Consider the following 27285-nt stretch of genomic DNA (forward strand, 5'->3'; position numbering starts at 1 on the left):
TCCCACGGAACAGGCTCTTTTCTTCCCGCATGTAAATACTGCAGCAGGCCTCCAACACAGACGCAGGGTGGACACCAGTTGCAGAACTAGAAAAGCAGCCTTGTTAGACACTAGAAGAGCGGGAGGGTTGGGCAGCCCTTCTCTGCATGTGGAATAAAGCACCACTCCCCATCTTTTCTCTGGAGACTCCACTGGCATTAACTCTAGGGAGGAGTTAAGCACTCTCACTTCGGTCTGAAGCCCGTGGGCATTGCGGGCACTCAGCACCTCCCAGAAGTGCTCGGAGCTTTGCAGAATTGAACCTGGATGTTCCTGCTCCGCAAAGCACTTCAGCCTGGGCCCGAGTGTGTTGCTGAACTGGGACCAGGCAGTCAGAAGGGCTGGGCTCTATTCCCATCTGCACAAGTCCCTTCATCTCTGTGAAGTCTCCCTCTCTGTCAAATGGGGATAATGACCCAGCTTTGGAAGCTTTGAGATCCTAAGGTGAAAGGTGCCATACAAAGTCCTAAATCCTTCACCTTCCACCTGCCCTGCCAGCTGCATTCCACTGAGTAACCCTGAGTTCTAATTATAATATAGATTAGAGGCAGCACTGGCTATAACGAAGGTTGCCCTACACTTTCTATTATAAAACCCTGGAAAGGCCAGTGGATAGAAATAACAGTATGTGATCATGTAACTAAAGACTGTGCCATAATGCGTACGGACAAGCGGGCTGAATTAAGGTTGCACAGGCAACCTTAACTCTGGTGTTGCCTAATGTTTGAGTGCTTAACTTTGCAACCTCAATAACATTCTTTTAATGTGGTGTTTTGGGTGTAACATATATTCCAATGCCAACAGTATTATCAGAAGCTTTAAAAAAAACCCATAGCATCCTTTGCATTCTTTAACCACACACACTCACATCCTTCCATATTACAGAATACGGTGCTTCCGCTGCCTTTTGCATTTAAAAATACACCCATTACAAGAGGCCTTCGCTGACAAGGACACTGTTGGGCTCCCGAGGCTCGCTACTGCTAGGCAGTTAAAGTTTTAGACCTTGGCTCAGCTCTCAAGACCTTCATTGTCTTCACTAGGTAAGGTATGTTCTGCCCCCATGTTCGTTTCCATGTGTTTGCACACACAGGTGAATAATGCCCCTTTTTTCCTAGTGCAGATGCACCCTTAAAGTCTGTGCAGCTACAGTAGAGATCTTGTGAGAAAAAAGCTGTTTTCATCCACCTGCCATATTGCTCCAGCTGGGGTGGCAATGGGTAACACAGAAACATAACTGCACAAAGTAGAATTCCCTGGGGGGAAACTCCCCTTGCTCTCAACCTACAGGGCTTTGTCCGAAGATGGATTTTTAATCAGGAGAGCCTGGAAGAGATTGACACCCCCTCTCCCTCACCCCTCTACAGAAAAGGAGTGAAACCTCACTGAGGGCGAGGTCTTGAGCAAAATGAAAACACCCAACCACGTGCTAGCCCAGCCCTGCTTGCCAGCAAGTGGGGAGTGATCCACTGTATTGCTAGGATGTCCAGATGTCCCATTTTTAAAGGGACAGTCCCGTTTTTTGAGAGCTTTTCTTATATAAGCGCCTGTCCTGTTTTTTCACAGTTGCTATCTGGTACCCCTATGTGTTGCTTGCACCCCACCCTAAATACCTGGAAAGGACAGCAAGGCACAAGTTGCCAGGAGAGCTTAGCTGGTTCCTGCCCTGCTGCTGAGAGGCCAGTTTGGATTCTGCAGCTCTGAAAGAGGGTTTAGTTTTTATTCTCCCTTTAACCAATTCCCTTTCGCTGCAACGCTCCAGCTGCTGGCAGCGGGGGTGTGTAAGCAAGAGGGGATAGTACTGACAGGGGACAATCGCACATGTGACGAAACGCTACTTCATTGAGCTACAGTCACGGAGATGCTGGGATATGGACCGCCTCGGGCCGTGTCCAATGCCTTTCCCTTGGTATGGTTTCTGAGAGCCTGGCAACACTTCATTTTTAAATCAAGCCCAATAACTAACGATTTAGCGTGAGAATGACATCGTTTCAAATGTCCATGTCCTACTAGTAATAACTATATTCTTATACGCCAGTTGTTAGTGGCATAGGGCAGCTGAGCAGTCTGAAGATCTGACCTCCATGCTACCCCCTCCCCTTGGTCTGATTTGCACTCATACACGTGCACTCTCTTTCCTACCTTCCAGGTATGTTGCCCTCATAGATGGAGAATCACAGTTCTAGCTAGAACAGGATTTTGCTGTAGCGTGGCAGATTTTCTTGTTTCTGTGCTGGAAGTGGCTGGCTTTGTGTTTACCTGTATAACTCAAGGGTTGTAAAGAACACTCTTATCAGTTCAAACCTTCGCTGTTGAAGCAAATCGACTTGGGAACTGGTGCAGTTTATATAATTTTTTTTAAAATGTAACCAGCGCTGGGTATCTCTGACAGGCTCATTCCTGGGTGTTCACTGTAAACTTGTTTGCAAACTGATTTAGATCCTCAAACCTGATCATTTTTCCTTATGTGGAGCATAAGTGACAGCTGCTTTGAGGCTCGTGGCCCTCTGCTCTGAGCCCCAAGTGATTAGGCACTTGGGAATTCAGAGCACTGTAACTTGACTCTCAAGAAGAAAAGGAGGACTTGTGGCACCTTAGAGACTAACAAATTGCCACACGTCCTCCTTTTCTTTTTGCGGATACAGACTAACATGGCTGCTACTCCGAAACTTGACTCTCAAGGTAAGTCAAATGGCGTTTACTCGAGCAGGCTGGTAAGTGCCTCAAGAGGGTGCAGATTTCCCCTCCCACTTCATTCCTGGGGCCATGAATGGGAGTGGACCAGTATTTTGTAGGGTTAGATTCAAAGTTTGCTTCTCTTGCTTATAGAACGATTAGCCATAATGGGCAGGTTAGAGTTTAGGTGTCATTAATCTCCAAGCTAAGACGTCCATGGAGTTTGGTATAACCAGTTCCAAACGTTCAAAAATCATGCTTTAGCTCACGAAAGCTTATGCTCAAATAAATTTGTTAGTCTCTAAGGTGCCACAAGTACTCCTTTTCTTTTTACACAAAGTAAAACTATTTCCCCATGTTTATTCCCCACTGTTCTTCAGATGTTCTTGTCAACTGCTGGAAATGGCCCACCTTGATTATCACTACAAAAGGTGTCCCCCCCCGCCCCCCCAGCTCTCCTGCTGGTAATAGCTCACCTTAAGTGATCACTCTCGTTACAGTGTGTATGGTAACACCCATTGTTTCATGTTCTCTGTGTATATAAATCTCCCCACTCTGTTTTCCACTGAATGCATCTGATGAAGTGAGCTGTAGCTCACGAAAGCTTATGCTCAAATAAATTGGTTAGTCTCTAAAGTGCCACTAGTCCTCCTTTTCTTTTTGCGAATACAGACTAACACGGCTGCTACTCTGAAACCTGTAATTTAAAAATCGCAAGCTGATGATGAATTTGGCGTTCTCTTCCTTTGCCTCCTGGTTTCGGAGCTATTATGGTGCCACTTGGTTCACATTTCCAACCTTTTATCTGCATCTGCAAGGGCGAGAAACCTACCCTTTTCCAAAACTGAGGCCGAGATGTTCGTGTAATTACTTATCTTGAGGAACCGGGGCTTTAAGTAACACTTAATGTGTTGTGAGAGTTGGCGGCAGGGTCCATTTTATGCCTGCTCTAAGAGTTTTTTAAATTAGCCAGTGTTTGTGGGAGCCAGATTTGAAATGTTTTAAAACGAGTCCCCTTTTCAGAGGGCAGGTGCTTAGGATGGTGTGAAAATCAGGCCCCTTTAAGTAGCCTCAAAGCAGGATTCCACTATTTCGTTCTTTAAGGCTGTCCTATAAAAAGCAATGCGGCCTAAGAGGTAGAGCAATGGCGTTGGACTCAGGAGCCCTGGATTTTATTTACAACTCTGCCACTGGCCTGCTGTGTGACCTTAGGCAAGTCACTTCACTGCCCTGTGTCTCTGTTTCCCCACCTGTAAAATGGGAACAATGTTACTGATCACCTTGGTAAAGTGCTTTCAGATCTACTGCTAAGAGCTGGGTATTATTAGACATTTTAGAGGTAATAGTAACAGCCAGCCCTAGAGGATTTCATACCTCCTTCTCCCTCTCCTCCCCTCATGCCACTGCAGGACAGTGCATGAAGCAGCAAGAACTGGGTGCCACTCTTTGACTTATTAAAAATGCAGGAATTATTGACAGAAAGCTCAGTGATTTACTGGTGAAATTCCTAAGGGGAGAGTGGGTGCTACCCGAAGGCCAGCTTCCTGCACTTTGTGTCACAGAACCATAAATCAATGGCTTGGCTCGCTGCAGGGCATGCAGCACATGGCGCATCAGGGTATACCTTCTCCTCCAATGGTCTTTACTGGGATTTTGGTAAACACCAGAATAATCACACAGGCCTGAACGATGTGGGGGGGAACTGCAGCACACAAGCACATACGAGGGACGCGTCTCGCATTCCAGGTCAGAGGCCAGCAAGCCATGCCCCTAGACAGTGGAAAACCCTCAAACCAGCATAAGCCTCAGCCTTTGTGGGCCCTGATTAGTCATATGGGAAAGTTCACCTCGTGCGGAAGCAATAAGCCACTTGTTCTAGGCAGCAAATGCTCATGGAGGGAAAAAACAGACAATGGGGACTCTGTAATCCCTGGCTAGGGCACTACTAAGGGGCAGATTGTAGAAGCCAGCAGGCATGGGAGTTGCAGCTGGCAGCGGTGGTATACTGCTGCATGGGGGCTGGTGAGGGGATGGGGGGGTGCAGAGAGCCAGCACAAAAGCGCTGCAGTCCCTGAGGCACATTTAGGGTACGACTAGCGGGTCTGCAAAAGCATGAAGCCACCATTCTGTGTTTCTTCCCCCACCTGTGTGTATGGACGGAGTGTGCAGAACTCCTGGACTGCAGCTGGACTGGGAGCAAGCAAGATTCTGTCACTCGCCCCTGGGCTTTCAAATGAGAGGGTTAGCTCCAGGGCACAGCTGGATTAAAAGGTGCTTTAACCATCCTTTGCCCTTCAGATAAAGCCCCAAGCAACAGCTAAGATGCCTTTTCTAAACATCCTCCTTAAAACCCATTCAGTAACCAGCTTTATCCTCTCTTTCAGTCCTGGCATGTGGCTGAAATTGGGGGTGATTCGCTGGCCCATAAACTGACCCCGGCTGGCATTTTGGAAGCCCTGAAGTTGTTGAATGTTTATCTCGACTCTCACCTATTGCACCCACCCGCCAAGGGCCGTGGGGGTAGTGCCTTGAGCTTTCACTGTGCAGGAATCCGAGGGATTAGCACAGAACCTTTGGCCCTGTGCACAGCGAGAGACGAGCCACCGCTGACATAAATACTCAGCTCAGAAAATCCTGCCCCTGAGGTGCTAATCTGAGTCCTGGTCTTTATCTACATCAGCATAAGGCAATATTTACCCAAGCACTGGGCCCCTTTATCACTGGTTCCTGACAAAAACTCTCCTCAAGCAGCAAATCGTGCGCACAGTTACTGTGCACCAGCGCATCGCCTATCTCAGGGAAACCCAGCGCACCTGCCATCAGAGATAAAAAGACCGCTCATACCACCGTGGCTAAGTACATTCAGGCCTGGTCTAGCCACAGCTAGCTCGTGGCCGAGGGTCAGTTCTAAATACAAACCTGGAGCCGCGCTTGCCGTAGAAAGGCGAAGGCAGCTGTTGAACCGCAATTAAAAGCAGCTGTGCTGGCATTAAAGCTGGTTGGGTTATGTGCCTAGGTGAGCGATGGCTGTGTTTGGCAGAAGGACGGTGATACACCCAGGAGCGGGAGGTCTGCACATAGTGACCGGGAGGGGAGGGGAGGTGTCATTGGCCTGCTAAGATGCTAGTCCCACTAGGAAAAAAAATAGACCACAACCCCTGACATAGCTGCGTGTGACTTCCCGCCACCCCTCTTCCCCCCGCCCGTACATGGGCACGGGCCAAGCACAGCACAAAGTTCAGGGGTAAGGTCTAACAAAAGACAAAATGGAGACTCTTCTTTTTGGAATGCAGGCACTGCCAGGCTAGATCAGCCCTGAGGGCCAGCTGGCTCATTAGCCTGTTGCCAACAACGGCTGGTAGCAGCTGCTTTAGGTGCAAGAAACCCTGCAGTGGATTATGGGTTAATCTGCCCTCGGAGAAAATGGGTCTGCCTAATCCCCATTAGTTTCATAGGGTTTTTTTTTTAAGGCCAGAGGGACCATTAGCTCATCTAGTCTGACTGCTTGTATAACACAGGTCGTTACAGTCGGCATATAGCCCGCAGCAGGCGGATTTAGTGCTTTCCAAAACGCTGACAACCTGGCTGCGGAGGCAGCATCTAGAGCTGGGCCTCAGACGACCTGGCTTGTATTTCTGGGTCTGCCCACAGGCCTGCTGGCTGACCTTAGTAAATTGTAAATTAATCAGTGTTTCTGTGGCGTGTAATTGAAGGGAGTCATGTCTGGGCTTTGCTGCTAGACTGAAGTGGATGGTATCGTTATTAATTAAACAGCAGAAACATCGAAAAGGGGTAAAGAACCAACACTAGAGCATGGTGCTTTGAGGCGTTTGCTACACTGCAGCGCAATAGGGAACCAGCTTGTACTTTATGGCTCATCTTGTGCTTTGCATTTAAATAGCAGCATTATGGGCATGGAAACTTCCACCCAGTGGTGTGCGGCTCCTGTCTGGAAGCAGGTGAGCCATTCGCTACTGTGACCAGGGACAGCTGCGAGCCTGGGGCCTGCCCCAGTAGGCAGGGCGGGGCGGCAGCATGTCCACCCCGGAGGAGATGCAGAGGCTGGGCATTGGCTCCTACTGGTAGAGGCCGGACATGCTGCTGCTTTCGCCGCTGCAGCCGCGGCTATGAAGTTTGTATCTCTGCAGGGCTCTAGCCCCGTAGTATCTGAGCACCTCGCAATCTTGAATGTATTCCTCCTCACACCACCCCTGTGCGCCGGGGCAGTGCTATGAACCCCATTGTAGGGACAGAGGCTCAAGGAGGTTAAATTGGTTACCCAAGGTCCCGGCAGAAGCCTGTGGCTGAGCAGCCCACGTTAGCACCCTAACCACTAAACTATCCTTCTACTGCACCTTAGGGCTACGCCAGAGGTCCCCAAAGTGTGGGGACCTCCCCCCTGCGAGGGGCGTGGAGGACTGTCCAGGGGAGGCGCAGTGGGGCCAGGGCCAGCCACCCACCCCCTCCCATCTCTGCTCCAGTCCCACTCCCAGATGTGGCCCCAGGGAAGGATGCCAGGCATCTGGTCTTCAACCAGAATGCCCTGTCAAAAAGGGACCCTGGAGGCTCCGGTCAACACAGCTGACTGGGCTGCTAAAGTCCAGTTGGCTGCAGCATGCCCAACTCCTGCGACGTGACTGGCATGTCCCTCCAGCTCCACAGCGCCCATTGGCCGGGAACCATGGCCAATGGGAGATGCAGGGGCGATGCCTGCTGGCGGGGGGCAGCATGAGGAGCCCCCTGGCTGCCCCTCCACCTAGGAGCTGGAGAGACATGCTGCTGCCTCCTCCATTCCAGGAAATGCCAGGGCCACCTGAGGTCAATGCTGCCCAGAACCCACACCCTGCATCTCCTCCTGCACCCCTGCCCCAGCCCAGAGCCCCCTCCCACAGCCTGAACCCCACAGTTCTGGCTCCACCCCAGAGCCTGTTTCCCTTCCCCAACCCCTCCCCGGAGCTCCCTCCCACACTCCAAACCCGCCTGCCCCCACCCCCGAGCTTGGAGCCCCCTCCTGCCCACCCAAGCCCCTCATCTCATAGCCCACACCCCCCAACTGGAGCCTTCACCCCCCCCCTCAACTCCCTGCCCCAGCCCAGTGAAAATGAGTGAGTGCATGCGTGGGGGAGCGACATGGCATGAGGGGGGTGGGGCAAGAGCGTTCGGTTTTCTGCAATTAGAAAGTTGGCATCCCTAGCCCCAGGCCACAGCCCTGCTCCCAGACCCAGACCCACTCACAGCTGCAGCCCCAGCCGCAGCCTCCTTAGCCCATCCAGCATTCCCTCCCCCACCCCCACAATGGAGCCTGCAGATGCGGGGGGAGTCGACCGTCAAAAGTTTGGGGACTGCTGGTCTATGCACACAGGACTGAAGGCCATGCACTTGCTTTCTCCCGGAGTGGGGGGCGGGGTGCACTTAGACGCAGCCCTGAGCTGGGATGGGGGTATGGCACCAACTAGGCCTCAGTGATACATTCAGGATGTTCATACCAAGATACAATTCAGTCTTTATCAGGCCCCTCAGTCGCATACATGGCTTGGAGGATAACATCACTCAGCCATTGTTTTCCAGTAAAAATAAATGCATCCAATGAAGTGGATTTTAGCTCACAAAAGCTTATGCTCAAATAAATGTGTTAGTCTCTAAGGTGCCACAAGTCCTCCTGTTCTTTTTGCGGATACAGACTAACCCAGCTGCTACTCAGAAACCAAGTGTCATTTTTCTTGACATTTCCTCATAACTGTTGCCCCAGCCACTGGTCCCGCTAAGCTGTGTGTGTGAACCCACAGATCCGAAACCCCGCGCACAGGGCGAAACACCGTGCCCTCAGAAATTTGCACAGAAGGACAACAATGTGCACGGAAGAAAGTTTTTGCACACAGCCTGTCAAAAATTTGCACAGAAGGACAACAATGTGCACGGAAGAAAGTTTTTGAGCACATAGCCTGTCAAAAATTTGCACAGAAGAAATTTTTCGCACACAGGGCCTGTCAAAAATTAGAGGGAACATTGTCCCCCTCCCCGTAGCTTGCCCCTGCCCCCACCAATGCTGATTAATAAATGATCCAGGAAGGTTATAATGACAACAGAGTTTTCGCTCATCTTCCAGGTAATATCAAAGGAAAAACCCCTTTGCAATCTCTCTCTTGCCTTAAAGCCCCAACAGTGCATTTGTAAGGCTGGAGCATCAACCCGGACTTTGATTTCCGTGGCTTGTAGTTGCAAATACTATTCCAACAGTGGTGGTGAGGTATTTAATTTCCTTGTTTGATTTTGTGTAATAAAAAAGGAGGAGGAAACAAAAGGCTAATTTTCCACTGCTGTAGGAGGTTGTCAAATACTGAGACCAGTTCAGCGCTTGCCTTAATCTGTCACACAATCACTTAGTTACGATGCGTGCTGTTCGCCTCGGAAATTGATGAATAATAATTAACTACGGCTGCTCAGTTAGCACTGCTGAACGGTGCCGGAATGATTGGCAGGCCATGGAGACTTACAGTCTCACTAGCTACAGCGTAGAGCAGTGCTGTCTAGGTCAGATTTGAACTGGTGACCTAGAGCTAAAAGACACCACGAACCCATTCCCAGCCCTCGAGTCGCAACAGTGGGTAGATGCAGGCTGTAGATTTCTCTAGTGCATAAAGGCCTAGTTCCGAGACCGGCAGAACCCCCAGTGCAGCGCTGCACCTGAATTCTCCAGGTGCAGGAGGCCATGACGTAGATCCCGGGCCTGTTGGAGGAACACCAGAGTAACCCAGAGCCTGCCACCTGCATCAAAATTGGCTAGAGGCCAAATCCAGGACGCCCACACAAGGCAGCCAAGAGCTTTTTAATTACGGAGCGCTTTTATCTTTGTCTTTAATATCCTAGCCTCACCGCTGCCATCAGTCAGTCCCTTAGATGAAAGTGAGGTGCTTAATTAGCCAGGCTCCCACCTGGCTAGAATGAGGTATATTCCTTCTCTGCCCACCCCCATTTCAATGCAGCGTGGAGGAAAATGGCTTATCTATACTATATAGTTGTATATTTTGCAAGGGAAAGTACTTCCCTCTCAATTCCTTTGTCCATGCTCCAGTCCTGTCAGCTCCGCCGCTGAATATAGTCATTTAAGCACAGAGGTTTGTTGTCAGTTTTAATGGGTCAAACCTACACTCACACCAGCCGCAAAATCATTATTAGCTATAGCCCACAGTTTTCTTAAGGAGATGAGCCCCAAAGTGGAAATCCAGACACTAGACCTGGATCCAAAGTTTTCACTAGAATGAGACCATCTTCCCAAGCCTACATCTTTAAGGCAATAGAGGAACGGTGGAGACAGCCTGGAAACCCTTCCAGAGTCAATATGAAAACAACGAAGAGTGGCACCTTGTGGCACCTTAGAGACTAACAAATTTGTTTGGGCATAAACTTTCGTGGGCTGGAACCCACTTCATCAGATGCTGGATGTGGCTGTGTTGGTGGTGCCCGTCAATGTAGTTATTCTAGGTAAACAGGGTTTGGATGGGTTTTCAAAACAGCAGCATGTGTCTGCCTGGGATTAGAAATGAGCCTGGAGCCTTTGTGCAAATCACACTTGACTCCAGGCTCTCACCTATAATGGCAATTGGCAACAGCTTTAAAGCCAAGAACTAATTCAGCCAAAATGCCCTACTAGGGAGATGAGCTGCATTATTTGGAGGAAGCATGATCGTGTCGTGAGACTGTCCCCAACACTACCTCAGAGCAGTCTGACATTTGCAACCCCACCTGCATGCACCACAGGCTGGAAGCGCAATTGCAATAAACTGTGTTTCAAACCCTCAGGGGATATCCTTTTATTTACTCCCCCGCCCCACCTTTTCTTTTTTCAGCAAGTGCCTTGCTACCAATGGGACATCAATTTGCACATTCAATATAAGTGCCTACACAGATAAGCTTAGGGTTGGATCCACAGTCCTCTGAAGACAATGAAAGCGCGTCCCTTGATGTCAACGGGCTTTAGATCAAGTGGTTAAAAACACATCTAGACACCAGAGCACCGCACAGATAGTGCAACAAAACCACAGTCTGCCACCCAGAGCTTTACCCTTTTCCCTACACTGCACACTGTGGCTACATGATACTGTATGATTGCCCTTCTGTTCTAAAAGCCCAAACCACCGGAGAAGCTCATCCTGCAGAACATGGCCTATGACACGGAGCTGAACAGTTCCAGTTCCATGCAGCAGAGGGCAGCGGGACACAGATACAGACAATACGGACAAGCTCCCCCCCTCCCGCAATCTTATTACAAGAGAAAAACAACTAGGAGAAAAGAAACGTGACTCATTAAAATAAAAAAGCAAAAATACTACAGGTTAATGTTCCATGAGAAGGAGGCCAGTCCACCAAGAGGCCTTCAGGATCTCAGGGCCACTTATAGGGATATTGAGCAAATATCATGTCTCTTAGGGGCTGATCCAAAAACCCAATCAGAAGTTGATGCTCCATTGACTTCGATGGGCTTTGGATCAGGCTCTTTGGCTGCACAGGTTATACCAAATATTTTCTATCCGTATGGGGGGTCACATGGACTCATACTAGAGCCAGACCCTTTATTTGAATGCCCCTTCTTAAAACGGGGTGTAGATATGGGGCGGGGAGGAACCTTAGCCAGCACGCCCATGGGTGTAGGTATCCAGGTCACAACAGCACGCTGTTTGTTTTCAGAAGCACTGACCAGAGCCCCACAATGCGGGATTTGCTATGTGGCAGGCTACAGACTGACAGAGGTATAGAGTACTGCGACTTCATGGGTTTAGGCAAGTCTATGCCATATTCAGCACACTGGGTTTCTGCATCATGTCGTCTTAGCACAGCCGTCGCTAGCTGTCTGCGATAGTGACGAGACTGAGCTGAGGCTGCAGGTATGGCTCATGGGGTGTTTTGCCTGACTCTAGCCTACAGGCTTTGGCATTAGGCATCTTATCGTCTGGGTGCTGCAGGAGACACTGTGGGTATGGGGTGGAAGACCGGCCACTGCGTGAATACATTTCAGATTGATTGTGCACAGACGTGGTAACGATACTGACTGTCACTCAGGGGTTGTAACGTTCTTCATAAAGCACTTGGAGATCTAAAGGTGAAAAGTGCTATAGAAGAGCTAAGGATTATCATAGAGAACTAAGGAAAAGTCATTCTAAACCTTATTTCTCTATCTGTTGAAATCCTTCTGTCCCCTGGTTTTGGCCAACAAATATTTCCACTGTTCTTTCTGTGCTTTTGCAACACTGGCCCCGTGTGAGATTCTTCATGGTTGGCAGAGCCCATGTCCATGTGAGATAATGGCCTAGCAACCATTTGTGTGAGACCTAAATTAGTGCTTTGTACATTTTCTATTCGCAGAGCTGCCACTACGTCTTCCTCAGCCTTGCTTGTCCAGTCCTGGACATCTCCTGAACTGAGCTGTCAATCATCCCCCATCCACTCACTAAGAGTTGTGGTTCTGGGAAGCGGAGCCCAGCTCTGACTAGGAGGAGCCTATCAAACCTTGAGAACTAAGCTGTGGGTGGAGCCCGAAGCCCTTCTATCTGCCAAGGTGCTGGAAGCTCCATAAATCAAATAACTTGGGTTCCTAATTCCTTTAGGCTCTTTTGACAATCCCAGCCTTAGAGTGAATAACCAGAGCCTGAGTGATCATCTCTACACAACCCGGGTAGCCACAGTAAACTCTTCAAGTCCTAGCTAAGCACGCACAAGCTCAGTATAAAATATAGCTGCATTCCTGGTTTTTCCAAAGCGCTGATCTGGAGGGGAAAGACAGACCCATGACATCAAAAACCTCAGGAGCTTCAGCTACAACTAATACCAAGCTGAAAAGGCATCTGAATGTGGATGATGTCCCAAAACGTATTGAGCAGTATGAGCGAGAAAACAAAATACTGGATGACATTGGCCAATGGACAATGACCACTGCCATGTGACAGAGGTCATATGACTGGGGACAGGATATAAAGATTAATCTCTTACCTACTATCCAGTGTCACACCCTTATACCAAGCAAGTTGTTTGCCTTTATGGTGCGAGCAATAACAGTCATGCTAGATAGCTGTGATAGAATCCCGTAGCTCTCCTTCTCTGGCTGGTTCTTTAGATAAGGTGTAGGCAATAAGCAGTATCATCTGATGCGCATGAGGTTCAGTAATATTTAACTTTCTTGCAATTTTGTCAGCCATTCTCACTGCCACAATTGCAGGCTGTACCCGTTCTCCCTGAATCACACTATCCTCTGCTTCCTACCCGCAAGAAAACTTCTCTCCATTGCTCGCGATGAGGGGTTTGGTTGATTAGAACTAACTGAATTAGGATACCACAGGCTCAACCTGCCAGCCAGATGAGAATGCAGCTCACTTGCGCTTGGGTACGCTGGTTCAGCAATGCTGCCACTGGGCACTGAGCTCCTTTGGGTCAACAGATGCTACAGTAAAACAGGAGTGGTCTGCTTTCAAAGGGAAGCTGTGTCTTTGTAATTCTGGCTAAAGCACCTTTGTGTCGGGAACAGTGTCGTATGGGGACAGGGGATTTCAGTTCCCCAAATGTCTCCCATCTTGCACTTCAGTCATTCCATGACTGGTTTACAAAGAGCTTTCCAAAATAAAATAAAAAAAGCCACCAAACATCATCCATGGGCAGCTAGAGATAAATGACAGCTTCTTGCTCAACAAATCTGCTCCAGGGCATTTGTGTCATTTCATTTGGCTGACAAAACCAAGCTGTTGTCTGCTCTGTAGGCTCAGCAGAGCCAGTATCATGGTGGGACAGTGATTCTGGGCTGCTGCGTTCAAATTGTCAGCTAAAAGGCAATTGCAGAGTCTTCGTTACCCAGGTGCCCTCAGCCATAGTTGGGTGGCCCGACCGAGCCAGGGTATGGGGTAATAAGTTGAAATCTCATCTTCTGACTTGTAAACTAGGTTAATTTGATCTGGAGTCACAGGGAGAGAATAAATAGAGAACTGCATCACAGCTGTAACCACACTTCAAAGTGAACTTGTCAGACAGCCACAGTAGTAATTCAGTCTCTTTGGGGATTGCTTTCACAAACAATTGTACACTCTTATCTCCATCACAGAGACAAAGGCAAATCCTGCCCCATAGCTCTGAAAGCAGCAGCTGTGGTGTGATTCTGCCTGAGGAGAAAGAGGAGGAATTTGCTCCACTGAGATGCCTGCCACATAAGAGATCTTGAGAGCAGGATGGATGGCTCTGTAAACGTGTAGAATCACAGAGAATTCTCTGTGAAGACAGTGGAGCTAGGCTGAGGATCTGGCCCAAAGCATTATAGGCCCCAATTCAGGAGAGCGTTTAAGTGCGTTCCTGGACATGGATTTGTGTCCAGACCAAAATCAAATGTAAATACAGCCAGTTCATCCATATGCAGAAGAGCCAAATGCAGCTTATTTTCAAGTCATCAGGACTGTATAGCATAAATATTGCTTACAATAGCTCACCATAAACACTGAAACAGCCCTTCCACCTGTGCTCTGGTAATACGTGCCTGGTGTATATCAGCTAGTGTTTCTTCTCTGGTGTTTGTTATAAAATAACCTCACATTTCAGGTCTGTAAAGTGGGGAGGAGGAGTGCTGGTGATGTCTGTTTATATAATAAAAACAGTTTGCTCCCACTTATAAACCAGTTACAAGGAAGAAATCCATACAGCGAAAGCGAAGTTTATTGGCATTTCTGACATCAATCGGCTCTTTACTGGTATCCTTAAAATGGAATAGTATACAGGATGATATAGTAGACACTTTGAACTTGACTTCACATAACGCTTTATTATGACTGTTCAGCCAGATAAGACAATTACGGAAACTACATGGTGTATCAGAAAAGGAAGGGGAAAGGAGATAGTAGAGTGTGTCAAAACAAGCTCTTACCGGCCCCCAAGAAATAAACACTACTGCCAAGCACGTGACCTTCCTTCAAGACAGGCAGGAGGAAGCAACTGATACTAAATATTACAGATAGTAGAATAACGGGGCAATAAAATGAATGGGGCAACCTTCCTGAATGCTTAGAGTCCTTTATGGGCTAGCCCTGTTCTTGCTGGAAGTATCACAACCAGGAAACTTTCCTGGACAAGAGTTCAACAAGGAAGAACTGGGAGGATTTAGGCTGGGGTAGCGTTTAGTAGCGAGAGATGCATTAGCAGCTTATCTGCAGTATATTATTCAGCCTCTCGTTGTCTGTGTGCTGGACAGAGTTCGAGTAAATAAAGGACACAAAGATGGAATTTGAGCTGTGTGGAGGACCGGGCCCTAGCTTAAACCTCCGGTATAGTTGGCTCACATTGTTTGCTTCCTGCCTCTCTTCCAGCGTTTCAGTTCTTTCACATGCAGCCGTTCTACCTACCCTCCTCTAGGTGAGGAACGCGCTCCATCAGCCTTTTTACAAACGATCTGCCATTGAGTCCCTCCTTGACCCCTTCGAGTAACATAAAATTCATCCTACAGTGCCATCAATTATTTATTAGTAACCACGTGCTCGCCAACATGTCTCAAAATGGACAGGGCAGGAGGAAGAGTGCGCGGGCTTTTTTCTTCTTTTGGCCATGAAAATAAAAAGACGGAAAGAGAGAAGAGGGGAAAAAAGTAGAAGAAATCATCTCTTTTCTCTTTGTCCTTTAGCGTCCCTATCTCTTTTGTCCTTTTCTCTTCTCCCTCTCAGTACCTCCTCTTCCCTTCCTCCACAACACTGTCTCCCTCTTTCCCCCTAATATTGGGAATGGAACTACAGAAAACACACAAGATACTTTATACTGAGCAGGAGTACTTGTGGCACCTTAGAGACTAACCAATTTATTTGAGCATAAGCTTTCGTGAGCTACAGCTCACTTCATCGAAGTGTTAGTCTGTAGCTCACGAAAGCTTATGCTCAAATAAATTGGTTAGTCTCCAAGGTGCCACAAGTACTCCTTTTCTTTTTGCGAATACAGACTAACACGGCTGTTATTCTGAAACCTGTCTTTATACTGAGCCTAATTGCTGCTCAGAATGGGTACAATACCTGGACACCAGCCCGACTAGTGGGGAGAACAGATCTAACTGGGATGTTGTAACTGAATGCCATTGAGTACTTTTCCTCGAGATTTTTTTCTTTTCTTTTTTTTTGGCCAGTGGACACACCCCAAGTAAACTCCATTGTACAGGTCAGCTTGAGTTTCATTTTGGATTTGCCTGTGTGCCAGAAGACCATCTGGCTAGCGAGAACTCATTATTTAAAACTCTAGGGTTGATTTTACCAATGTTTTGTAAAAACTTCAGAACCTGTATTACTTTCTATTCACCCTCCCCCGTCCCTCTTTATCATTTTCAGCATGGGGATTCCAAGAGATGATAAATAACCAAACCGTATCTTTTATGGTGCTGAGTCATTAAATCATGTTGCCCTTGTATAATTCTCATCTGGTATAGCATTTTTAATATTACATCAGCTCTCAGGTCAGAGCACAGATGCAAAAATAATTGGTTAAAACTAGTATGTAAAGTCTTTGGATTGCAATTAGCTTCTGATGAATACACACAGTACCGAAGCTACTACGTGTTTAGATGCATTATTTCATCAGCCAGCGATGCAATTGGCAATCCACATCTGTGCCTTCTTGTGCCGTGCTGGTCACCTGACTATGAGTTATGTTTCAGGTTTCAGTCTGCTCTCGCTGCAAATGGATCCTGGCTTACTTTAAAACAAAACAAAACCACATACACACACGCACACACCCAGTTGCTATACTGGTTTGGGGCACTTTATTTATAAAGCATTGCAGTTTTACAAGGCATAAAAAAGTGCTGAACAAATAGACCTCCTGCCATGCAAAATGTACAAATCTAAAGGCACAAGTTGATCTAATAATGGATTATGGGTTTGTTTTAAAAAGTCCTTGCAACTTTAGTGGTTATGGAAGGGGCTGCTGACAGCTCTGGAGCTTGAAGGCCAGAACGTCCTCTCCTATTATTACACTGGCGTAGCTTCACTGGTTTCCATTCTGTTATTCCTGATTTACACCAGCATGAGAGAAGAAAGTCAGTCCCTGAATTGACCTACTCAGTGTCAGGCAGAACAGAAGTTGCTCGGCCAGTTTCTCAACTCTGACCTTTAGTGATTGGAGGAAAGTTCTCTCTGGGTGCTCATTCATTCTTGGGCCTCTGTCATGACTGCCAACCTGGCCAGTTAGTACCGGTTCTGATAGTGGGTTGTGACATGGACACTTACTCATTAGGGAACTGACTCAAACTCATTTCACACAGGCCAAAGTCATTGCACGGCAACAATTTGTGATCATTAATGATTTGCACTGGATTTGAATCAGCCGCCGATGCTAAGCAAGGCTCTGTTTCTCATTAGCTGCCTTCAGCCAACTAGTGATCTGGGCTTTACTAATTACAGCTCATTTCCTAATATTTTACATGTTGGTAGCTCATTATATAACACGTAAAACACCCATCGAACAAGAATTCCTTTCTTTGTACACTTATCCGCAAACTTTGGTGGTGTTGGTATGTCTACTACTAGACACATTTTTGCATCACTTTAAGGCACTGACTAAAATAATTTGAGTATCATTTAAATGGGTCACAAAGTGCTTAGGAAAATATAACTGGCTGGAATCAACAGTTCCCCCCAGTAGAAGGTTAGTATTTCACATCATAAGGCTGGGAATGCCTGTTAGTGTGGAGCACATACAAATAAAGCTTTCACCTCTTGTCCTCTCCAGTCTATTTCTGAGGTATGTAGTGCTCTGATGCCCAAGAAACACAATGTATGTGGTGGCCAGGGGTGTGATTGGTTCTGGTGCAGAGTAGCATTAATGTTAGAAACAGAGCCATGGCCATGAAAGGACAGTGAAGTAGTGGTATATTTTAGAGGGGAAGAAGGGGAAGTGATTGAAATGAAAACTTTATAGACACTGATGTCACCAGGATCGTGAGCTATGAGGTCACAGGAATTTGAAGAGCTGGCAGATTGTAGTGCAGTGTTCTGGATCAGCTATAGCCCTTTAGGAAGTAAATCCAAAGGATTACAGTTTTACACGAACTAAGGTTGTGAAACAGAGGGGAACATTTTAATTTGATGAGTATGATGGTATAGGGAAGAGAGGTTGCAACAAAGCCAAAGATCTATTTATAAACATTGCTCATTATACAATGAAACTGACAGGTCTACAGCCTAATCCCTCCTACATTAGTTCTATTACCAAAAAATAAAGCCAGGATGATGGTGAAATCCTAATCCTTTGTAGCAAATAGTTTAGAGAGTTGCATTATATCATATTGAAAACTATTGTTTAAAAACAGTTCTCTCTACATGCTTTGGTTAAAGATACATAATTGCATTTCTGTAATTCAGGCTTTTTCAGAGATTGGGATTTATCTGAATGCTGTTGCATCCAATCAGTTAACAATAAAAAATATGGCAAGGCACGGATTGTAAAATGATCAAGTTTACACCATTTCATTTCTTCTTTCCCAGGGAGCATTAAAAATAAATGACAAAGATGCAAAGTAGCTTTTATACATGCTAATAGACCTCAGAGTGTCCTGTGGCAAGAGGAATGCAAGCAAAATTCAACACAAAATGGAGCCTCTAGGCATGTTCCTTAAAACACACTTCTACCCATGGCAGTGCTAACACAGGACGAAATCATCCTCTGGTCTGAGCAGGTACAACTCCTACTGAAGCCAATGGACATTGTATCATTGTGGAGACTGTTTTGTTGCAGCACAAATGGTGTACCTCTCTGGGGGTTTGCATTAGATGGCACTCTCACCTGGTCACTCAGCTGCTTAAAACTCCCTACACAGCCTTACATGGGGCTTAAATGGGATGGAGGGGTTTGGGCCATTCTGCATTGGCTTGGTGTCTTCCCCATCCCATTCCCTCGCGAGTGATAAGCCTTAGCTAAGCCATTTGCCTACAAAGAAACACTGTCTTTTTTTCCCCTCCACACACCCACACCACCTCTCTCACACTATTGATTTCTTTTTCAGGATGACTTCCTCCTGTCCCTGAGTTTATCATAAGGAAGTTGTAGAATTCCCTTAAGATGCTGTATACACTTCCCAGAGATACTCCCTGGGGAAACTTTCCCTGGGAGGAATGAGTGCAAGAAAGGCTCAAGAGGCAATCTCAGGACAGGTAGATTCCAGAAATCTAGGTCCAGGCTCACTTTGGGCTCTAATCCAAGTCATTTATGGCAGGGCCAAGAAGTGGAGGAGTCCTAACCATATAGTTAGCTGCCCATACAAATTTACAGACACTAGCCATACAGTGAAGAATTGCTGCTATACTTGTCTAGCTGAGGGGAATGTCATTTCTGCGTCAGTTACTCAGTCCAAAGCAGCAGGATGCCAGCACCAGCATTTTGGAAAGAGTATATAATTGGGTATCAGATTTTACACTTATTGTCCAAAAAGTGATTGTCCATCATACTCTCCTCAATACAGTGCACACTCACCTTCAGCTGGTGGCATGAATATCTTAGAAAAGAGACAGCCCCTCTCAGGTATGCCCTATACGCTGCCTCAGTCTGTTCTCTGTTGTTGTACACTTACTTAGCGCTTACTCTCCGCAGTTCACTTCCTGTTCCATCTAATGAATTCAATCAAGTGGCTAACAGCTCGGGCACTGACCACTTCATCTTCAAGAAGGTTGTTCTGTTTTGGCATGTGCTTTGGCTCAGAGTCCAGTTAACTGACAAAACATCTTTCGAGTTTCCGCTCCCAGGGGATCATTTTCATTGCCTGAATCTTTTCATACATTGCATTCTCATCCTTGCTTTGACAACACTTTTTTGGAATTTTCCCAGTGCCTACATAGTAGGTACAAAAGCTTTTGGCTTGTCCCTGCGCCTACACATACTTTGCTGAAAATAGCATGTTTCCCATGTATAGGATAGCTGCTCAACTCTTACCTTTGTATTTATTTAACCATCTGTAGTTCGGCTGTCTGATTGTGCACCATACTTTCCATTGGCTCATCTCTCACTGTTACTCTGAATATTTGCAAAGTAAATTTGAGGAAAACAAAACACACCCTCCTGTTTACAGTAAAGAACATCCCATCAAACTCCTTTCAGAAAGAAACGCTTTACTATGAAGGGATTAGAGGTCTGTAAGAATTTGATTGTAGCTAAAGAGAACTTATTGTTCAGATTTACAAGTGTTACACTACATCGCTTTCATGTATGGAAGGGTCTACTTTACCTTCCAGCCTCATTGTGTTAGATTTTTTTCTTGCTACCTTCATCTGTCTCTTTAGTGCAAGATCCACACAACCTTATGTCAACTCAGTGACATGAAATTTAAACAACCATTTACTTCAGACCAAATTCTCAGCTATCATAACTACACTAACTTCAGTGGAGTTATTGCCAGTAGAAAATTTGGCCCATCACCTCTGAATTCAGGCATAAAGGGTGATTTATTCCTTGCTTTAGATCAGGGGTCGGCAACCTTTCAGAAGTGGTGTGCCGAGTCTTCATTTATTCACTCTAATTTAAGGTTTCGCGTGCCAGTAATACATTTTAACGTTTTTAGAAGGTCTCTTTCTATAAGTCTATAATATATAACTAAACTATTGTTGTATGTAAAGTAAATAAGGTTTTTAAAATGTTTTAAGAAGTTTCATTTAAAATTAAATTAGAATGAAGAGCCCCCCGGACTGGTGGCCAGGACCCGGGCAGCGTGAGTGCCACTGAAAATCAGCTCGCGTGCCGCCTTTGACCCGCGTGCCATAGGTTGCCTACCCCTGCTTTAGATCCTTGTAAATGAGCATTTATAATGGTAAACAAGTTAAAGGGGACAAGTTTCAGTGCTTCTGGAGGCAAACAGATTCTCAAGGAATTCTGCTCCAGTCCCCTCTTATTGCCCTGCTATCATATTGCATAATTGGACAGGAGAATTATGGACATTTTTACTTCCTCCTGAAACGTGAGCTATGGAAGAGGCAACATGCCAAGTGAGAAGGGTCAGTGATTTGCTTCTTGTGCTAAGTTTGCCCCTTTCTTCCTGTGCTTAGAAAGGAAATACATGCATGACCTCAACAATAGTTAAAAAAGCTGAAAGGTGTTTATTTTGGCACAATTTAAAAATACCCCAGTACATTAAATATCAGTCCTTTGTCCTTGAATTAACCATTTACAGCTCAAGACTCAGTCATCAAGTGTTCAATAAAGCCAGCTGTATGGGGGAGAAAACAACAACTCCACACTATGCATTTAACATGACAGTGCAAAAAAAAACCAACAACAACAACAACAAAAACTAACGAGGTTCTGTCCAGGGATCCAGTTGGGTCAGACAACATTAAAGTGATCTGAGCAAACTACAAAGCCCATGGGAATAACATTTGCTGTGTTCGAAAAGTTTGACAAAGTTACGTTAGCACTGAGAAACCTGAACTCTGTCTTGGGCGTGAGGGGAGAAGGACAAAGCATCTGATACTTGGCACTAAACTGTTACAGTGATGCACTTGAGGGTCAGACAGGGTTCATCAGACAGATACATACATGTAGCAGTGACATGGGGCAGTGACAGTCCCCTCACAGCAATGGAGAGAATGACTCATCAATGATTTATGTATGGAAAGAATTGATGAGCAACTATGCCATGCAAGGATGCAGTTTCATCGACAGATTCATAAGCAGAAAATTCCTCCCATTAAAGATGTAATATCTTTGCACTGTATCATTGCATAGTTACTTCTTTTTCCTATAAGGTTAAGTTGTTTCTGACACTTCATCAGTTCATAGCCCCTATGCCTTCCTACCACCTCAAAATGTCATTTGTATCAGAGGTAAATCCTATTGACATGTAGAGAACAGACATAAACAGTAACTCTGGCAAAACACCCACCTCCTGGTTTGCGGATAGACAAACTATACACATACAGTACTTACATACAGAAGCTTCCCCTCTCAAACGGCCTGACTGACCGTGGCTGTTAAGTTTTAGCAGACAGAAAAAATAGCAATTAAAACTAGGTTGGATTTAACCATAGCAGGAGAGTCAAAGTTTTACATATAGTGGTCCAATGTGTATGGTTAGCAGGCCCTGCTCCTTCATAGTTTCCTCTTTAGCCCCACTGTCTTTGACCTCACTAGAGGAAAGCTGCAAAATGAGAGGTTCCATTCTCAGGAAAGAAATTCAAACAGTTTACACTACATTAAAATGTGCATAAAATAGATATCCAATAAAAAAAGACTAGTAGCTCCTCCCTGCCCCCACCCCAAACCTTAACTCTATAAGTTTTGAACAAGCCTCTGGCCATAGGCAGAGAGGGTATCTGAATCATGAGGTTTACACTCTCCACATTGGTGTCACATTGGCCAGAAACAGCTACTTTAGCATTTTTAGAGATAAGGATCAATTGTTGTGTTCTTGAAATCATGATGGCTACCACTGGCTAGTGACAAAAATCCACCATGAGTCATTTCCTCTAAAGAACCCATTGTGGTAGTGAGGTTTAAACAAAGGCAGGTGATGTGTGGGGGAAGTCAAAGGCTAAGGTGCTGATCTGTAGGCCTCATGCACACAAATGGAGGATTAGACTGGGGAAACCCTAACTTGTGTTGTGTTAGGGAAACCCTTACTTGAGAATTCCCATGACAACTCCAGTTGAAATCAGTGTATGTAAGTGCTCAGGGTGGCTCAACCTAGCTTACAGAGTGTGCCTTCCTTTACACTGCAACAGCCACCCTCAGGAAATGCTGGAATGAGGGAAGGCTGGGTGTCTCAGTGGGGCAGAAATAGCAGCTTATCAACTACAAAGCCACAGCAAATGGATCCTCATGTAGGGCCTGATCTAAAAGCCCATGAAATTCACTGGAGAAACTCCCATCAACTTCACGGGCTTTGGTTCAGACCCATACTGACCACAGTCTTCAGCAGCACTTAGGATGACAATATCTGGATACAGGTGGGTCTAAACCTACAGTTATAAACCATGGTCCTCTATGACTGAGAAGCTGAAGAAGATGCTTCTGAAGGCATCAATTTTTGCATTGAGATACTTCATGTAAAATACATTTGTATTTTCCTGCAGCATTAAAGCCATGGCACTTAGAGTTAACATTTACAAATGTGTCCTTTAAACAAGCCCACCTCCAAAACTCTGTGTTGGCCTGCTGCACTGAGGGCTTCTGCTCTACAACCAGACAGCTGATCACAATGCAGGAAAATGGATCTTGCCAAAGCTGAAAGTGTTCCAAAAAAGGCAGACTATTTGCAGATTTTAACATAGCTTCTGTTAGGAGACAAATGAAACCACAGAGCTAGAAAAGTGCTTTTCAAGCCCATCAAAGCAGTTCACAGAACTGGATATATCCTATAGTCATCACGTTTGCATTAGTTCAATTCCTCTGTCCATGCTTGGCACAAACCCATTTGACACAGTGGCTCGGTTTGCTTTTAGGTCAGCTGCTCCTGACATTTTCCTGGCATTCCAGTGGCTACGGAAAGTTTCTCCAACACTGTGCATATTTATTAAGTCCTCAGGAAAGTTTTGAAGGCTAAACATTGCTGACCCTGGTTTCTGCAGAAGGGATCATAGCAGTGGATGCAGACATCACTAACGACCGCTCTCGTCTGACGTAGCGTGGCTTTCGAACTGAAAGGGTGGGCACAGACACACAGTTAGCAACTGCTATCTAGTCATGTCTTCATAATTAATTCATACCTAAACACATCAGCCAATGATCCAAAAGTAGCTATTGTTATTCTGGAATATAGAGAAGAAAATTCGACCGATGACTAAAGATTAAGAAAGCCCACTAATACACCTCTTCTGAAGAAAACACTTAAATTACTTATTGAACTGGGTGCTCATTGGATACTAGTGTTTCCATTATTATTTCCATCTTCAGCCTTACAAAGATAAGCCACATATTATTCATGTTTTATGGCTATAGGAACCAAGGCAGAGAGTCTAAGACACTTGCACCCACTCAGGGTCTCAGGATCAGAGCCAAGATTAGAATTCAGGAGTTCCTGGTTCTATTAGATTATATCTCCCTGAAGCCCAGAACAAATTCAGACAAGGGCTTTGTCTTCACTGGCACTTAGTCAGCGAAACTTTTATTGTTCAGGGGTGTTAAAAAGCACACGCACACCCCCAAACGACAAAAGTTTTACTGACGAAAAGCATCAGTGTGAACAGTGCTTTGTCGGCAGGAACGCTCTCCTGCCAACAACGCTGCTGCCGCTCGTGAGGGGTGGAAGTTTTTTGTTGGCAGGAGAGAGCTGGAGAGTTTTTTGTCGGCAGCAGCTACACTGCGTGCCTTTTAGTGGCTTGGTTGTAGTGGCACAGCCGTGTCGCTAAAAGCCTCGTAGTGTAGCCATAGCCTTAGAGTCAGCATGCTGCCTGCAGGAAGGCCTAAAATTAAGATTGTGGTAACCAAGATTTAAATCTTAATTCTTGCAGCTTAGATTTTAAAATAATCCACATACACCCACACAATGAAAGTAAACAGTTTGGCTTGTTTAAAATCCCCCTCCCACAACAACATTTCATCCAGTTCCTGGAAGGCTTGATTGGTCTTCCTTTAAAGTCGATATGAGTTTCACCATTATCTTCAGAGTACACAGATCAGACATACAGAGTAGAATTGCAGAGTTCCAAACAGACCAGTCAACCACACACCTCATTTGGAACCAGAAGTACACAATCAGGCAGCAGCAGAGAAAAAACAAACAAACAAACGAACAAGAGCAAATACAGTACAGTACTGTTAAACTACTAAAAAAAATAACGTCAATTTTTTTTTAAACTTCCCTTTAAGGAAACTGTTTCTGTGCTTGTTTCATTTAAATGAAGATGGTTAAAAGCAGCATTTTTTTTCTGCATAGTAAAGTTTCGAAGCTGTATTAAGTCAACGTTCAGTTGTAAACTTTTGAAAGAACCACCATAACGTTTTGTTCAGAGTTACGAACAACCTCCATTCCCGAGGTATTCGTAACTCTGAGGTTCTACTGTACAGTATACACTAGTTTTCAGTAGTGTCCTGATTAAATAATTAGATTTACCCTATTAGGCAGTACAAGTTTCTTTGATACCTACATGTGAAATAAGCAAATACAGTTTTGTAGTATTTGTAATGTTACGTATCACTGAATTCGTTTTTGACTTTGCATTGTTTTCAGAAATACTTGAAACTTGAAAGAGTGCTTACTTTTTTATTTGACAAAGAGTGATTGATTTCACCTTCTCCCATGTTTTGAATGGAGAAGTAGCCAATATTCTGTTTCAGACAAGGGCTGTTCTGTTTCTGTTTCATTAAGCTTTCTTGTTTGCACATCAGCATCACAGATAGCTACAGCTTTGAGAATAATATTTGTTAGTGTATTGCTGCTTTTTTTGGTGGCCTCTGTGTCTGCTTTTTTCCTGCAATTCTCAGTAGAGGTTTGTTAAGAATAAATAAAGACATCCCTAGAATGGATTATTTAATCATACACTCAGCACTGCTTGAAAGAATGTGCGTTTAAAAAGAAAGAACGAAAGAGGACTGGTTAGATGAGCACCAATCCAGAGAACAGGTTACTGCCTGAATTTTTCATGCTTAATACAGCCTTTCCAAACCCCCCCCCCCAATTTTCATGTTCCAAACACCATGTATGTGTAATTTGTTAGAAGAGGTGTGACATGCTTCAATCCAGTGAGCCTGAAAATGAGCCACCCAGGAATCCTCAAGATGTTCCAGCCCTGAAAACATGTCCCACCCTGAATAATTCAGTTTTTGAACACCTCTGAAAACCTGAACCCTCATCCATCTATTTCTAAGCTGTCTATCTCTGCCAAAGATACCATTAAGGAAGCAGCACTTCTACTAGATAATGAAGTTGTCCATGTTAATTACTCAAATGACACTAGATTAACAAATGTTAATATTACAGACACTGTCATACTTCTGTCCCCTGAACAGACTTTGTGGTTTGAATTCTGGAGTTTATATATATTTACTTACTGGGTATTCCTGGCATTCCCACAATGAGATTCAGATTTTTGGGGATATTCCTAGGTAGTTTTGTATTTCGTAACTACAAGCTAACAAGGGGAAAGAAAAAAAAAAAAAAGCTACCAGAGCAAGTTGTTGGAGGTGAAAATATTTACAATAAAGTTTAAAGATCCCTCAAACATGGAACAGATCCTTACCTGAAGAAGTAGGTGGAGGTATCATTGATGCCTGCAGAACAGAATAAGGGCCAAGTAAAATATAAAAGATCTTTGCATTTTCTAATATTACAGAAATTAGAAGTGGACACTAAGGTTACAATTATTTTTAATAAGCAAAATGTCCTCACTTGTGCTAAAAGGATAAAATGTAAAAAATCTATTTTCTCATTATTAACGCTGTGTTTACTTCTGCATTTTTCTCAGGACAACAAACCTGTGAGACTCGCTTTATTTTATTAGTTAATTCTGCTTCCAAATTTCTCATATACCAATACAATGCTGCAAAGTTTGGGCGATAAAAACTGCAGGGGAATATCTGGTTTTAAATGGTTCTGATTGGAATTTTAAAAGTAATTCAGGGACAGTTCTTTTTAGTTTAGGTTTTGTAACAGTTTCATTTCTACAATATTGTAGATTTGGGCCAAAAATTTGACCGGACAGTATCCCTATAAATAATTAACACTATTTGTTTATATCCCTTAGAAGGAATGATTTTACTTACTGTTTCACTGGGCTGCAGAACTGATGCTAAGGGGGAAGGAGAGAGGCCGTTATTGTTCTAGAAGGTTGGAACTGTTTGCTTCAATTGCTTATGTATTGTAGAAATTCTTCACAATGAACAATTTGATAGGCCCAATATCCCAACCAACACTCGAGGGAGAATTCTCCCTCCATTGCTTAGAAGGAGACATCAGTACAAGAGTATTTTGAAATCAGAGCACGTTGCCCAGAAGATGCTTTTGTGCATTGAGGACATAGGATTCTCAAGCTCTCCAGGAAACAGTTATTTCTACAGGGTTAAATCAGTTCTTATTTTACTCCCTGAGGAGGCCACCGGAGCATCACTTTGCCTTGAAGGAGCTGCCGTGGAAGGAAAGCAGTAGAAGCTAGCTGTCAGTGAGTGAAGGCAGCAAATGGTGTGGAGAGAGAAGGATATAGGAGTCAGAAGCAGCAGAAGACACTGGGAGATACTAACCTTTACTGACAACAAAGCAAATAGGCAGGCAAAATGAAATTCAGCCTGGCAGAAATCCTAAGAGATTCCCTCCAGTGGGCTCTTAACTCTTCTCCCTCAGATAAAAACCTCAGTTTCAACATTGTGACATGTTAGGACAAAAGAGAACTAGCAGCACAAAAAGTGGAAATTCTAGTCTAAATGTTGTTAAACAGCACAAGTTTGGTGACCTGCCAGATTAGATGTCACAGTATGATAGCTCTTGACCCACTTATAAACACCCAAAGGGAGACCTGTGGTACCTAAACCTATTGAAAGAAACTTGTAAGAACAGGTTTCAATTCATCAGTTTTCATGATACTAACAGTTTCTTTAGCACAAAATAGCTTGGCATCTAGGTGTCTATTATTGGCACCAAATTCACTGGAACTG

The 27285-nt window shown here is 45.1% G+C and overlaps 1 protein-coding gene across 3 annotated transcripts in view; it reads right to left on the reverse strand.

The window, feature by feature from the left end:
- The window catches only part of LOC142000863 (uncharacterized protein C1orf159-like), a 60294-nt gene that overhangs the window by 11875 nt on the left and 21134 nt on the right, over positions 1-27285 (reverse strand). Inside the window, exons 8-10 of one of the 3 annotated variants that reach the window (XM_074975495.1) lie at positions 26401-26426; positions 25878-25908; positions 20802-23336 (exon numbers count right to left, since the gene is read on the reverse strand). The exons of 1 other annotated variant lie outside the window; for it this stretch is intronic. In XM_074975495.1, coding sequence (XP_074831596.1) covers positions 23239-23336; positions 25878-25908; positions 26401-26426 — 155 coding nt within the window. In that variant the 3' untranslated portion in view covers positions 20802-23238. Of the gene's footprint in view, positions 1-20801; positions 23337-25877; positions 25909-26400; positions 26427-27285 lie in introns of those variants that run through there. One more of the 3 variants, XR_012642339.1, reaches the window with a different exon arrangement.

This window comes from Natator depressus, chromosome 18 (genome assembly GCF_965152275.1).
Source record: "Natator depressus isolate rNatDep1 chromosome 18, rNatDep2.hap1, whole genome shotgun sequence".
Lineage (NCBI taxonomy): Eukaryota > Metazoa > Chordata > Testudines > Cheloniidae > Natator > Natator depressus.